This window comes from Sinocyclocheilus anshuiensis, unplaced genomic scaffold (genome assembly GCF_001515605.1).
Source record: "Sinocyclocheilus anshuiensis isolate Anshui unplaced genomic scaffold, SAMN03320099.WGS_v1.1 scaffold117, whole genome shotgun sequence".
NCBI lineage: Eukaryota > Metazoa > Chordata > Actinopteri > Cypriniformes > Cyprinidae > Sinocyclocheilus > Sinocyclocheilus anshuiensis.
Genome location: NW_015536624.1, coordinates 2228509 through 2245165, shown reverse-complemented (window position 1 = coordinate 2245165; position 16657 = coordinate 2228509). Strand labels below are relative to the sequence as shown.

Below are 16657 nucleotides of genomic sequence, written 5' to 3'. Positions count from 1 at the left end.
TTTTTTGAACCTTAAACCGCATAAACACATTTCATTACACCAAATACACAAAATAATGTTATTTTTAGCAACATCATGTGACCCCTTTAAAAAAAAAATGTACTCAGACTTTTTTTGCATTGTGACATTATTTTCATGAAGTTTAAGCCCCTAACCAAATTCTTAATATGCAATGCATCCAGATGTTTTACTTTTTCCATTTTTTTTTAATTCCCTCTTTCTCAATAGTGATTTTTGGAGAGATAAAACTACAGTATGTGCAGTGTACCATATTATTGTAATTTCAGTTAAATTAGTATTCGTTTATATATGGTTTTAGATTTTAGATTGAATAAAATAAAAACAAAAATGTACAAGTATAATGCATATTAGAAATTATTGTATATAAAAATGTTTATAAAAATACACATTAATATATACATTAATATACACTAATACATATTATATATTATAATTACATGTTTTATTTGATATAATATAATTTAAATATCTGACAATATGGTAGAGGGAAATTTGTGCTTTATCGTGATGGGCCTAAAATATGCTGTTTATTTTGAGCAAAATATAATTTTTTATTATATTTTGTGTGTGTTCTTGGACGTGTTCTTTTTTTGTGAGAATAATCCAAATACGGCTGTTCGCTTCAAAACAGATTGACTGTAGAAATATTTCTCCTAAACTACTCATCTGAATTATGGAGAGACAGAATGTAGGTCACTAGGAGATGAAGGGGTAAACGTTTTCATTCTTTTTTTTTATTCTAAATCTGTCATTACCAGCTGTATGGATGAGTAAACAGGGCTCTAAAAGCACACTGTGGTAAACTTGGTCACTTCCTGTCTGAAGAACCCCCAGCCCCCCGCTTGCTCTCCTATGAGGGTAGAGTTACAAAAAAAAAGTGGGGGAAGAAAAGAAAGGGAAAAATAGCAGACCTCACTGCTGCAGTCGGCCAATGAGGATAGCAGAACCACTGGCTTGCAACAGGAAAAGGAGGAAGAGGAAAAAGAGGGAACCAGAGAGCAATATTTTCATCCAGCTCCTCCCATTAAGTAAAGAGTTGGAGGGGGTTGGGAAGAGAACGGGGTAAACGTTACATCTGCGTTTGCTTGCAGTTCTTCCTCTCATATGTTATCGCAAACCCCAATTGTTTACCAAATTAGAGTGAGCGTGAAAAGAAACATTTTGCATTGATTTTGGCAGTTCCTGAAGTCATTTAACACTTTTTGATTTGTCAGATGAAAGAGATGCTTTACATGCATTCTCACTCAATTTTCTCATAAAGTCTGAGGATGAAAGGGCCGGTTTATGTTCGAGAGCATATCTCTTCAGCTAAAGTGCCATCTTCTTATTGCATTTTACTACTTGCTTATTCTTTGTTGTCTGTCCAGGGTTTTACAGCTTGAGGAGTTTTATTGAAACAATCTGCAGGCCATACTCGACCCTAACCAACAGTGACATTATTGTTTTACAGAGGATTTTTCTTTACTCTGTTCTGATGGCAGTGACTCTTAACTTGTGGTAATGTGGTAAATTAGCGTGGAAGCACGTGTCTCTTGGAGGACAGCATGGCTCTGGGCTTTCTCTCGGTCATTAAATAACTAAATAGTGCTCACCCGTGACCACCTGTTACCCATACACTGGGGTATTGTGTGTTTTAAATAAAACTGTGCCATCCATGTTCTTCGTAAAATCAGAATTCAATTGATCTTTGATTTTTGTTTGGAGATGATCCAAGTGGCTCTTTTGGAGACTTAGGTCACATTGTGACGGGCTTTTCTCAGAACTTTTTTTCTTAATTTTTGCTCAAAGCCTTTTAGTCAGCTGGTGTTTTGGTGTTTTATAGTGGATCTATAAAGTCAGTTCTCCTGAAGTTCTTAGCAGACTAACCACAGGTGTAGAGAATCACATTAAGTATGAACATTTTACACATTTAGACATGTTATTCTCAAAATATTTTCCATTTTCAACTGATTATCTATTCTTTTATCATTTAAAACCTATCAGGATTCTTGTTGTCAAATGTTTTGCTTTAAAACTGTGCTTGTGCTGTCTTTCTTTGTCTTTCACATCTTACATTGACAAATATGTTAACTTAAATCTTTTGAGTTTCCTGTATTTTTTATTGTAATGTTTATATAAATATACAATTTTATATGCAATGATATTTCAGACATATTCAAGTGCAAGCTAAATGGAAGTAGTCCACTGAAAATTACATTGTCATCATTTACTCACTCCGCAGCCAAATTATATTTTATCTTTATATTCAGACTGCTTTTTTTCTCCATAAATCAAAAGCACAAAGTGACCAGGGGCTTTAAATCTCAACTGTAGCTTTCAAATATCATTCTCATGTGTCTTTTCTTTTTCAAATATGTCACCAATTTGATATCATTCATTTTTATATCAACCAAGTTTATCTGATTGCAATGTGTCAACTTCGTATATGCATAAGTGTAAATGATATTTGAGTACTTGAAATAAATGGTTTGTTCCCCACAAATGTAATGTGTGACTTCAGAAGGCTTGAAATAGAAATACATGTGTTCCGGGGAAAATGTTATGTTCATTTTTTTTTTTTTTGGGGGGGAACTTGACCAGTATGAAAAAGAGCAGCTTCTGCATTTTGTTAAAATTGTGAGTTGTTTTTAAGACGGTTTGGAACAAGTTGATGGTGAGCAAATGATGACAGAGTTTTTATTTTTGTGTGAGCTTTCCCTTAAAAGTGAATCATTCAGTTGTGGAAAGCATGTGAGTTGGTGTAGTTTTTGACCTCTTTTATTTATGCATACTAAAGCAAAACAGCTGTAAAACTCCACAGCAAAACCAACCCACATTTTTCTATATTTAAAAAGCCCAACTCACTTTCTTTACTGTTCGGCGGTGCTAACTCAAATATGCCATGCCTTTTGCAATTTGCTCTCTGAGACGAATTCAAGTCCAAAATGAATATCACAAACAACACTGCCTCGAAAATGTATAATATGCTTTCATGGCCACTTTAATATTCTCTCTAAAACCTCTCCTCGCAGCCGCAGCCAATACAGTTCCCCAACCACAAGAACTCCACACAGGGGTTCCATCCTGGCAAAAACAGAGGAGTCTTCGATTGGGGAACAGTCAGCTCCCAGCCGTCTGTTTTAACAAGAAATAGGGAAATGAGGAAAGAAATGCGGGGAATAAGAAAACAAATGTCTGTTTGGGTACAGATTAATAAGGACTCGAACTTCACAGGGAGCCAAGGGAAATAAAACGAGCACCCAAAGCATTCCATTCAGATGAAACCCTAAAGATTTTGTTTGGGTCAACGCGGAGCGCTTTTCAATCCGACTGAAGCTCTTAACCAGTAGCAGCACCAATAAGAATTGCTTTAATTAGGATTCCTTCCAAACAGGTTCCCAAAAACTCCCCTTTCTGCCAATGGTCAGACAAACAAAGGGCCCCGCCCCAAACTCATGCCATTGGTTGAGTCAGAAGTTGATTTGACAGATCAAACACAGCAATGATTTGAAAGCACCACAGAGTAGTCAACCAACAAATGATTTGGGTAAAGGGATGTTTCACCCAAACATTAAAACTGTGTCATAGTTTACTCATCCTTATACCATGAAGCATAAAAAAAAAATAAAAATTGTTAGGGGTTTGCAATATTTATAGTTTATGACAATATCGTAAATGTTGTTTTAACGATGTACACGCCCTCAAAAACAAAAAAACACTTACTATGTGAGCATTTACTATGTGATGGAGCATATGTGCAGGTCGCACATGGGCATTGACTTGGTTTTGCACTAATCAGTTGTTCCACAAGGTGGCAACACTGACCCAAGCCATTGTTTCACAGTAGAAATCGAAACTAAAGAGACGGAACAACAACAGATGCCTGCATTGACAAGTACTTGTGTGAGAGGGTTATGAGAACTGTTGAACTTTAGTTTAAAACAGTACAAATACATATTTATCAGTCATAACTAGCATAAAGCAGACATTGGACTAAGATGAAGCTTTCTTGAGCGCATGTCAACAGTCTGCATTCGTGTATGCTATCAAATCAATCAAATCTGTATGTGTGTAAAAATATTCAGATGTAACACCCCTTTGTAATCTTTTTGTTTTTTTTAACAACAGCTCATCAGGAACTAAAAATGCTGTCTAATCCAAACAGTTTACAAATATACATTTGTAAAGATGAAGCTTTCTTGAGCGCATGGCGAACGTCTGCATTCGTGTATGCTATCAAATGGAGTATACTTAGGAAGTCTACGCATTTGGCTACATGCATACGCTAGCATTACGCTATGTGTAAAAAAAACTAAAGTATACATTACTTTGGGCTTGGGAATGCAGTTAGAACGCTTCATTTTGAACAAATTGTTTGAATGAATGATTCAATGAATCACTCTGTTTTCCTGGATTTATCCCTCTCGTCTCGCCCCTGTGATTCTGTCTGCCGATCGTTGACCTACGCTAGCCCTAGGACCTGTTTGCCATTGTTCGACCCTGCCTGCTATGACCACATCTCTTGAATAAAAGCTTGCAGATGGATCCACACGTCTCACGTTTCTCGTCAGCCCCGTTACACAGGGACTTAATTGCCATCACCTACTGGCAGTTTTAGTGTCATATTTATCCATGACAGGCTTAAACCAGCCAAGGTACAAGCACAAAAACACACTTATAAAAAATAAATAAATAAAATGTGCCAACAGAACAATCATTCTGTCATCAGACAACCAGAGATATTCAACAGTGGAAAAAGTATGCAGATACTTTTTTGACATTATTTCATGCTGTGTTTTTATTAATCTTTTTTTTTTTTAAAGCTTGATGCTGGTTGCTATTTACTGCCATTAAATGAATAAGCATGAACGGGACATTTCTTAAAATTTCTCCTTACGACATAGAGCATGAGAACACCACCAGTGTGAATAAATGATGACTTAATTTTCACTTTTGGGTGAACTATAAGGGAGTTCATACATGACACAGACTTGCAGTGTGTCCCGACATTGCATGGCAACTCAATGGTTTTATCAGTGGCCCAATTGTTTTTAAGATGTGTTGGGTTAAAAAAAGTGTTAAACTGTTATAAATGTCACTTGAGGCTTGCATCCTGCAGTTACACTCCCTTTAGCTGAACCAGAATGTATCTTACAGTTGTTTCTGCTATTAAACTAGATTTGAAAAGTTTTCAAAAAATAAAGGTATAGTTAAAAGTTTATTTTGCCAACATGTAAAAATGTCACTGTCTGTTTAGGCTGAGGGAGATATATACACATCAAAATACGCTCTAACACAAAAAGCATACTTGCTAAATATGCTGTTTTTGTTAAATCATTGAAGACTAAACATCAGGCAGATCATATTAAGTGCATCTTTCATCTTTTGCATGGATGTTTTTACTCATGACACACTGACCTAAACCATATGTAATTTTAGATGATGGAAAATGAAGACATACCAACAACTTTGGGTAGTTTCTGTCTCCTCAGAGGGATTCTGGGAAGTTTGGTGCTGATTCGACTGAATCCGCCGCAGAGGATTATTTTGGCCTTCTTGCTGTTGGTGGAGTTTTCCTGGTCAGGGCTAAATGAGGAAGAGTGACTTTAGACCAACATTGCACTGACTAGAAATGGATTGAATATTGTAGATGTGTGCTATTGTAGATCGATTGCCTTCTAGCATAAACTGCATAGAGATTGTAGATATGATGTTCAAATAAGGAAGAAATGGAGGGATTAATTTGCCTCACGGGCAAACTGAGGAAATCTAGGCTCAGTTGGTCTTACGTTCTTTAGTTTTCCAGCCATTTAGAAAAGGTGGAAAGTTTAAGAAAACAGCCGACTGTGATTTCTAGAACACGAGAGTCTTGAGTTTTCCTGACTGACTGCGGAGAACAGAAGAGGCTTTCACTTCAGCGAACTGTGAACAATTCTGATGACAGGCTTTGTTAAAAGATGATTTTTGCCAGGGGTGTAAGAACAGAGTGCATTTGAGGGAGACACAAGGGCCACGTTCACACTGTCGATGCAGAATATGGCTGTCAGTCTGGTTTTACAGCACCAAATACAGCTGTGTTCACAAACAGTTTGTACAGTTTGAGCAGAACCACTCTAGACTAGTTGTTTAAAGCTGTTATATTATAAAGAAATGAAAGAATCCTGAAAAAATGCATCACCATGTCCACAAATATATTAAGCAGCACAACTCTTTTCAACTTTGCTAACAAGAAATGTTTTTGAGCTAATCATCACATTGTTGATTTCTGAAGAATTATGCGACACTGAAGACTGGAGTAATAATGCTGAAAATTCAGCTTTGCATCACAGGAATAAATTACATTTTGTTATATACTACAATAGAAAATGCTTATTTTATATTGTAATAATATTTAAACATTTTAAAATTTTTGCTGTATTTTTGATCAAATATATGCAGCCGTGGTGAGCATAAGTCCCAAACTTTTTAATGGTATTGTGTTTGAGTTTAAACTAGTATATCTGATTATATAATTGGGGAAGGAGAATATCTGACACTCTCAATACTTTTTAATTATTTTTATTTATAGGTGAAGTATGCAAGTTCTATCTAAAGTAGTTCTGCCTCAAACTTACACTACTGGTTTAGCCAAATTTTGATGTCAAACCACTCAAATAATGAAGGCGTCCTATTTACAAATGATTGGAATTCATTAACATACACGTTTACCTATCAAATCTGAGGTTTACACAGCATTTGCGAATTCTTTCGCAGAGTTGAGAAAGTCCATTTTATGTGCAAATTACTCATATTTGTGAAAGGTTCATGAATGAGGCCTAATGTTTAAACTCACTAAAATCGGTAAATAAACTTCTAATGTTGTCTTGCATATTAAACTGTAATTGGAGAAAGTATTTTATCCTTTTAATACAGAAGGCTGGGACTTACTAAGAACTGGATTGTGAAACTAGTGTTGATTTGTGCTTACTTGCGGTTGTCTTTGTTGCTACAGAGGAAGCAGCAGCACAGCAGAGAGAGAAGAACCACCAGCAGGAATGTCACCAGCGTTCCCGCAGCTATTACTCCCATCCGCTGATTAGGATCTGAGAGAAAGACAGACAGAAAGAGAGTGTCAAGTTTCCAATTTAACTCAAAGCTTCCCTGATGAAAACATGGCTGTAGTAGGAGACCAAGATGCAACTGAGTTGTGCAGAACAACAGGTGAAACCTTCTTTTAAATGCTCAAAGTCTGAGAAGCAATTGAAAATACTGAATTTCAAATTCAAACTAAGAATAATTTCATGTTGCATTATTGCACATGGCGTTTCACATTAAACAGGTTGAATTTTGCCTGCTAAGGAAAAATGTACAGAAGTTAACCAATTCCATTCATGCAAAAAGCAGTTTATTTTGACTACAGAACAAATCTTATGGATTTTTAAAGAGAAATAAACTCTTTTAGTCTTTTTAATGCAGTAATGCTGAAGTTTACACAGCATGAAAGTTAATGATCCTTATAAGTACCCTGCAGAATGCCGCAATTGACCAATCAAAATCAAGAGCCGTGTAGTAATTTCAAATTGATACACAGAATAATTTCATGTTGCATCATTGCAAATGTTAGATTAAACAGGTTTTAAATTTCCTTGAACTTAAAGAACACTCTGCGGAAATGAATTAAATGTCCTCGCAATTACTACACGAGTTCAGGAGTTTAAGAGCTAGCAGTTGTGTGCTGTGAGACGCGGGACGTCTGCCAGTGGCTTCTTTGCATCTGTTGCCAACAGGCATTATCACTGGAGCATAAAGTCTAGCTATTTGGCTCTTCCGTTCATAAACATAGACAATGTTGGGATGCTTAATTTGGCACTGGTGAGAATGAAGAATTTCAGCTGTTGGATTCACCGTATTTTTTTTGTCTGGATCGTTTATCGTTATAAGCTCAATAATACATACTGAAATAATTACTGGCCTTGGATGATCCAGACGAAAAATATGGTGCATCCAACATGTTATGTAATTTTTTTATATTTTTGCAACTTCAAAAATGTCCAAAAGTAAAGCCGTATAAAATTTGTACTTCAAATTTAAAGGAATAGTTCACCCAAAAATTTAAATTGGCAATACATTTACTCAACCTCAGGTCATACAAGATGTGAATGAGTTTGTTCATCAGTTCTTCAGAACAGATTTGGGGAAATCTAGCATTACATCGCTTGCTGACCCATGGATCCTCTGCAGTGAATGGGTGCCGTCAGAATGAGAGTCTAAACAGCTGATAAAAACATCATAATAATCCACACCACTCCAGTCTATCAAGCTCAGTGTTATAAGAAACAAATCCATCATTCAGGTGTTTTAACTTTAAACTGTCACATCTGGCCAAAATATGAGTCCATAATCCATAATATCGTTTCCCCAATGAAAAAGTCCATCCTCTGTCGTCCTCTCACATCAATATTCATCCACGTATTTGATAACAACTGTTTTGAACTGTTTTTACTTGTAAACAGTGCTTGATCTGTGCATATTTCTCTCCTGATTCAGATTAGGCTACTTTTTTATTGGAGAGAAAACAATATTAAGGATAGACGCTTGAAGTTAAAAACATCTTGATAAATTTGTTTCTTACAGAGACACAGTCTTTCTATTCACAAGATATTAATCGATGGACTGGAGTTGTAAACTCATCTACATTTTGGATGGCCTGAGGGAGAGTACATTTTCAGCAAATGTTCATTTTGGAGTGAGCTACTCCTTTTTGTTAAACGGAAATGATTTTCAGCTGAACCCAAATATTCCTCTCATAATATTCCTTGTGCAAACATTTGCTTCTAAAAACCCAACTGAAAACAGTTAAAGCATAATAACTGATGACAACCCATTTGACTCTTTGATTTGTGCTGTAGATTCTGTCACAGAAGTGTGGAGCTCAGTCCGGGTGTGGGCACATCCACACATGTCCTGAAAGCACAGCTGTGTTCGAGGAAGGCCTCATTGAGGTCGGCCATGGTGACTTCATTACTGCCTTCACTCAGGTCCCTGTGAAACCTCTGCTGACCCACACCTTTCCTCATTACTGTCTCTCTCTCTCTTGCTCTCTTCCTGTAGTATTTCTCTCAGCTGTGTGAAACAACCTCGGCTCTCACTAACTCGACAAGCAGGCAGGAACAGAGCCAAAAAACACAGCCGTAAAAATAAGACACCACTCTGGAAACACCATCAGGGCCGCCATGTTAAACTGCTGCTGTCTACGGCAGTGACCTACAAAGTGAGGACTACACAGGCATGTTACCAATAGCAACTGTGTTTTTATTTGCCTGCACAACAAGCTTCTCATATATTTTTGAAGAAAAACGAATGATTTTAACCTCATTCCTTAATCCAGAAATAACTTTAATCCAGTGATATTGAAGATTATGCTGCATTGAAGTTAATGAGCCTTATATATACACTAGCTTAAAGAGTAGTGAGTGATGAATTGAATTTTGGGTCTGTATCTCACGCAAAGCAATCAAACGGCTTCGACAACTTCGAATAAAGCACACAAATCCTATGTACTGCCAGAAAAAATACAAATATGCTTTTTCATTAGCATTCTAGCTAACAATTTTATTTTCTGGGAAATGTTTTTTATTAGGTTATGAAAGTGTTACTTTTCTTGATTATTTAGATGTTTTGGTAAACAGCACGTTTTTGTAAAAATATATTAACATTGATAAAATAAGATCAATTTATAAGGACAATCAGACTTGTTTTCAGAGAATATATCTTGGAAATAAATGTATTTTTCTTACTCCAAAGGCAAATATTTTGTATTGTTTTAAGCATAAACCTAACAAAACTTTTGCTTAACAAGACTAAAAGTACTTGTCAGTGGGGTAGGAAAAATATGGTAACACTTTACTTCAAGAATTTATATAAAATGCATTCCAAAAGTAGTTTTTATGCATTAGTTATGCCTTATAATGCATTGTATGACCTCAACAGTTACAATACATTCTAAAACGTATTTTTTCATTGTTATACTTTTATAAAGTATAATGCATTAAAACACCTGACAAACAAACCTTCAAATATTATAATATATTTGTTTGCAATTATTTATGAAAAGATATAATGCATTAGAACGTACTTTATGAATACCTTTATAATGCATTATATATAAAGCCTTTGGGTAAAAATGTATACTCTGAAAATAAGTCTTCTTGTATAGAGATATATTTACATATTTTAATGGAAAGCGACACTTACATACTTTAATGGTACTTTTTTTGTCCTGTATGGAACTTTGTATTTTTGGGGGAAAAAATACCCATTTTGCACACCATTGACAAAAACAGTTTAGCCTGGAAAAATCAGGGTGGCTGTGATATAATGCATAATGTGTATAATGATCATGACGTTATGTCATGCTGCATTTGCTGTATCTAAAATGTTCCACCTTTAGTAACCGACGTGCTCGCAAATCAGTTGAGAGTCAAAAGGTTTAATCTTAAGTTGACCTTGGCGTCAACTGGGCAGCTGTCCCCCCCGCCCCCCTCCCTTTAACGTAATGGAAAATATGACTGATGCTGGACCCCACAAATATGTCTCAACACTTTAGGAGTTCTTCTGTGTCTTAATAGCAAATGACATCACAGAAAGCTCGAGAAATTACATTTGCTTTTTCCAAAGAGGGTCAGGAAGGGTTTCTTACATAGGTTGCAGGCTCCTGACACTGGGTTGCAGTTCTTGTCGTGACATGGACAGACCTGGGCACAGTTCACTCCAAACTGACCCAACTCACAGGTCAGGTTGCAGCTAAAATGAAGAGGAATACAAAGAGCACATAAACAACACTGATGAATCAAAAATCAATACAAGCATTGTGTGCACATAGCAACAGGAGTTTCCAGTGAAAATGGAACAAGGCAGCTTGCTTGGGGAATTAAAGACAATTATGTTGATATTGGAAATGCATGAACAGGGAAGAGGAATTTAGCATTTGCAATGAATGAAACAAGAACAGATATTCTCATTTAAAGACTCTGAACTGAAACTGACAAAACATTTTAAAGTGTCTTTCTGAGAAAAAAAAGTTTTAAGTAACAATGAACTCTGATCTCTGACCGAAAATAAAGGTATGATATGAATATGATTCAAGTGTAGTTTGTGGTAAATATTAGAATAATTTTCAATAGTGTTTAATATTTAGATTGGTCTTACTCAACAGATAGATTGAAATAATCTGATCAAGTGAAAAAAAAGTAATTTGCAGATATTACAAGGATATCACTGTTGGCCATTTTAGATGTGAAAGCTGAATATTCTAACAATTTATATTTGTTTATTTAATTTCTCACTATCATTCAAAAGTTTGAGGTCAGTAGGATTTTTATTTAAATGCACTTAATACTTGTATTCAGCAAGGATGCATTAAATAGATCAAAAGTGACAGTAAAGATTTTGTTTTTATTGTATTAAGAAATAAACAGAAATCTAAATCTATAAAGATGTCGATTTCAAATAAATGCAGTTTTTTTACTTTCTATTCATCAGAGTTCTGAAAAAAAAAACTGTAAAGGTTTCCACAAAAATATTAAGCAGCTCAACTATTTACAACGTTGATTATAATAAGTAATAAATGTTTCTTAAGCAGCAAATCAGCATATTAGAATGAAAATTCAGATTTGCCATTACAGAAATATTTTTTAATAAAAAGTTGATAAACCAAAAAACAGATACCGTAAGACTGAAATTGTCTTCTGTACAAAGTTTAAGTGAAATCTGAACATTTAAGTGATTCACACTCAGAATATTCAGAATATTAATAAGTCTTGCAATCGTAATTATAGTCAACAGAGTATCAAAAATGCTTTCCTTCTGTTATAAGGGCAAAGATATGCTTTTCCTCACAAAACATACAATTATGTGTTTATGTGATGCTCCTCTGAGGATCATCATGTCTTTCTATGATGGACATGTTTAGTGCCTCTGTTTACAAAGCATCAATGCACATTTAATCACTTTTGGTGTCCTGTTTTGCACACTGTAATTTGTTTAAAGGTAACCTCATCTTTAAACAATTTAGGATGACTCAGGATGATTTATTGGTTAATGAAAACAGACCTAGATATCAAGATGACCTTAATTTGTGCATGATTCAGATGTGACTTACTATGTCCCATAGAAGCCAGGGTTACAGAGACACTCTCCTGTGGAAAAATGGCAGTCTCCATTAAAACAATGGCTGCAGTCTTTTTCACAGTTTTCTCCATAGGTGCCATTAGGACAGCGCACCTCACAGCTGAATACAGAGAGAGAAAGAGGTAGAGGTTATACAAATGCTGGTCAATTTCAAATTTGATTTTAGTTTTCATCGAAACAATCTCCAAGAAAATACTTAAAGGGTTAGTTCACCCAAAAATGAAAATTCTGTCATTAATTACTCACCCTCGTGTTGTTCCAAACCCGTAAGACCCTCGTTCATCTTCGGAACACAATTTTAGATATTTTTGATGAAATCTGAGGGCTCTCTGACCCTCCCATAGACAGCAAGGTAACTACCACGTTCAAGGTCCAGAAAAGTACCAAGATGATCGACAAAGTAGTCCGTGTGACATCAGTGGTTCAACTGTAAAGTTACAAAGTTTCGAGAATACTTTTTTGCGCAAAGAAAACAGAAATAACGACGTTATTCCACATTTTCGTCTCTACTGCATCACTTTGGACGTGTGTTTACGATAGTATCATGACGCGAGCGTGTGTATTTTTGTTGCTGGCAACTTTTTTCAAAAATGCTGGCGGGGAAAGAGTTAAAGAGCAGCAACATGTGAAAACTTTCAGAGATGAATTCACTTAAACACTTGGTATACTTCCACTATTGGGTATGATATTTCATAGCAAAAACCTCTGTTTTAATCACTAATCACATGCAATTTAGTTTAATCAAGCTGGTTTATAGCACCATTATAATTCTCTTAATTGCAAATATTAGTATTGTAGACTGTGCTTTATTCAGCATTATTTGCCTGATGCTATTGCTGTTTTATTTATTGAATTCAGCTATTTATTAACATTTATATGTTCAAACGTTTGGGGTAAGATTTTTTTTTAATGTAATTAATATTTTTATTCAGCAAGAGACAATAAATTGATCAAAAGTGAGAGTAAAGACATTTATAATGTTACAAAAGATTACTGTTTCAAATAAATGAGTAAAAAAGAGTCCTGAAAAAAAATGTCACAGGTTGAATGATTTCTGAAGGATCATGTGACACTGAAGACTGGAGTAATGATGCTGACACTTCAGCTTTATATCACAGGAATAAATTACATTTTAAAATATATTAAAATAGAAAATGATTATTTGAAATTATTATAATATTTTACAATTTTACAGTTCTTAATCAAATAAATGCAGCCTTGATGAGCACAAGATACTTATTTCATGAACACTAAAACATCTTACCAACCACAAATGTTTTATTTGGTAGTGTATTGATGTATAAATGGTTTTATGTACTTCAATTAATGTTTCTATTATTATTTGATGTGCATAATTCCTTAAGTGGGTGCTTCACTAAAAACAATGCAGATAGTATATGTAAATAAACAGTGCTGTCAGTAGACATAATTCTTATTTTTAGTCAATTCCCCCCTCACTTGTCAACTTTGCATTTTTGTTTTGTTCTTGTTTCATTAACAGCTATTTTTTTTTTATAACAGTTGGCTACAATGGCCAAAATTGTGTACCGATCTCCAATCCAGCCGGGATTGCAGTGGGAACACTTCCCGTTGATCCGGTTGCAGAAGTGACCGTCTTTGCACGGCGGACACTGATCCTTACAGTTCTCTCCGAAGTAACCCTCTGCACACATCTGATCACATTTTGTCCCGTTCCAGCCGCTCGCACACGTTTCACAGTGACCCTCCGTCACCTTACAGGGCTGCTGGCCTTTACAGTGGCCACACCTGGAGCAACAGAAACAAGAAAAGACAGTCAAAACCAATATACCAAAAATGTTTATCTTACTCAGTACTTTTGTCTTGTCAAATATCTAAACAAAAATACTTTAGATATTAAGTCTTGTTTTCAAATCAAAATGATGCGAGTTTGTTTAAAACAAAAATAAATTATTAATTATTATTAAAACAAGGACAAATATCTGCTAATAAGGTCAGAAAAAAATCAACTTAATTCAAAAGGAAAACAAGATTATTGTTCTTACTCTATTATTGTAAGTTTTTTTTTTAACTCACTTAATTTCGATATTTTATTCAGAAAACAATATCTTATGTCATTTTGCTTTTCAAGTAATATCTTGATTTAAGAATTTTTTAAATTTGATTTAAGAATTTTTTGACATTTGTATTGCAAAACTAACAAATATATATATTTTTTCAATGATTTTATGGCAATAAAATTACAAAAATATTAAGCTCAGCTTTGCATCATAAAAATAAACACCAATATTCTGTACACATTTTTTTTTTTTTACTGTTTTGAAAAGTAATATTGTGAAATACGCTGATTTGATGCTTTTATTATTGGTGCTCTGTTGTAAATAATGGTTCTTAATATTATCAATATTGAGTTTTTGCTGCTTAACATTTTTGTGGTAACTCTAATATTATTTTTTTCAGGATTCTTTGATGAATAGATGATAGAAAGTTCAAAACAACTGCATTTATTTGAAATAGAAATCTTTTGTAATATTATAAATGTCTGTACTGTGACTTTTGATCAATTTAATGCACCCTTGCTAGAAAAAAAAATATTTCACTTTTTTTATTTTTTTAAATCTTACTTACCCCTTTTGTATATGGTAGTATACTTTTAGTATGGTAGTACATCACAGTTTCCCCAAAATATTAAGCAGCAAAACTTTTTTTCAGCATTGAGATTTAATAATACAGAATGTTTATTGAGGAGTAAATCAGCATATTAGAATAATTTCTGAAGGATCATGTGATACTTAAGACACTGGAGTAATGATGCTGAAAATTCAGCTTTGCATCATAAAAAATACATTTCATTTTAAAATATTTCAAAATAGAAAATAGTCATTTGAAATCGAAATAATATTTCACAATATTAATTTTTTTTTACTGTAATTTTTTAACAGTATTTTTGGTTACTGTATTTTTATTTTACTGTATTTTTGGTGAAATAAATGCAGCCACAGTAAGCATAAGAGACTTATTGTACTCTACATAATTTTTTCCTCACTTGTTTTTGCAGTTCTGTCCATAGAATCCAGCTGGACACGGCTCCCGGCATAGTTTTCCTCTGTATCCGGGTTTACAGGTACATGATCCATCCACAGGGTTACACTTCCCATTGGCGCACTGACAGTGCCGTTCACAGCGCTGACCCCAGAGCCTCTCCCTGCACTGACATCGGCCCGTAAACTGCTCACAAGGCGAGTTGTTACATACACACTGAGCGCCGCAGTTCCGGCCGAACCAACCAGGGTTGCAGATGCACCGGCCCATGTTCTGGTCGCACACTGAGTTGATGCTGCAGTAGCAATTGTTGTTGCACTGCGGCCCCCAGTACCCGGCATGGCAGGTGCATTTGCCCGTCTCCTGGTCACATTTCCCTTTCTGACAGTTGCAGGGCTTCTGGCAGTTCTCACCCCAGCGGTTTGGGTAGCACGTGCACTTCCCGGTCACGTCGTCGCATTTACCGTTAGGGTGACACGTGCACATGCCCTTGCAGTCTGGACCCCAGAACTGAGCGGGACACTCTAGAGGAGTCAGAAAAAGCACAGTGTCAAAGGAAAATAAACATATTTACTGTGCAACTGGGAAGCTGAAATAATTTTTTTCAGCTTGTTGTAAAAGTATATTAGACAATATTTTATGTTGATTATAAAACTCAGATTGCTCAGTGAAAATTGTTCTTTCACCACTGCATAACATGTCTATTTTGTAAACAAAAAGCTTATAATATGTGTGTTATATTGTATATACGCTACCATTCACTACCAGTCTGGGTTTTTTTTTTTAAAGTCTCTTATGCTCACCAAGGTGCATTTATTTTCTCAAAATACAGTAAAAACAGTAACATTGCATACTATTATGCTTATCATATGTGTGTTATATTGTATATACACTACCATTCACTACCAGTCTGGGGATTTTTTTTAATTTTTTAAAGTCTCTTATGCTCACCAAGGTGCATTTATTTGCTCAAAATACAGTAAAACTGTAATATTGCATACTATTATGCTTATTATATGTGTGTTATATTGTATATACACTACCCTTCACTACCAGTCTGGGGATTTTTTTATTTTTTTATTTTAATTTTTTTTTTAAGTCTCTTATGCTCACCAAGGTGCATTTATTTGCTCAAAATACAGTAAAACTGTAATATTGCATACTATTATGCTTATTATATGTGTGTTATATTGTATATACACTACCCTTCACTACCAGTCTGGGGATTTTTTAATTTTTTAATTTTTATTTTTTTTTTAAGTCTCTTATGCTCACCAAGGTGCATTTATTTGCTCACAAATACTGTAAAAACAGTAATATTGTGAAATATATTACAATTTTATACATTTTATATTCCTATGATGCAAAGCTGAATTTTCAGCAGTCATTAATTAATCTTTAGTGTCATATGATCCTTTGGAAATCATTCTGATATGCTGATTTTGTGCTCAGGAAACACTTATTGTTA

The 16657-nt window shown here is 34.8% G+C and overlaps 1 protein-coding gene and 1 long non-coding RNA gene across 2 annotated transcripts in view; one reads left to right on the top strand and one right to left on the bottom strand.

Moving 5' to 3' along the window:
• scarf2 (scavenger receptor class F, member 2) overlaps positions 1-16657 on the bottom strand; it is a 30184-nt gene that overhangs the window by 7503 nt on the left and 6024 nt on the right. The window contains exons 4-9 of the mRNA XM_016507328.1: positions 15194-15713; positions 13717-13935; positions 12140-12268; positions 10679-10782; positions 6968-7082; positions 5462-5586 (exon numbers count right to left, since the gene is read on the bottom strand). Coding sequence (XP_016362814.1) covers positions 5462-5586; positions 6968-7082; positions 10679-10782; positions 12140-12268; positions 13717-13935; positions 15194-15713 — 1212 coding nt within the window. The remainder of the gene's footprint in view (positions 1-5461; positions 5587-6967; positions 7083-10678; positions 10783-12139; positions 12269-13716; positions 13936-15193; positions 15714-16657) is intronic.
• On the top strand, positions 7094-9211 carry LOC107704416 (uncharacterized). The gene is made up of 3 exons (XR_001635958.1): positions 7094-7200; positions 8889-8981; positions 9091-9211. It is a non-coding gene; the product is annotated as an uncharacterized LOC107704416 (long non-coding RNA).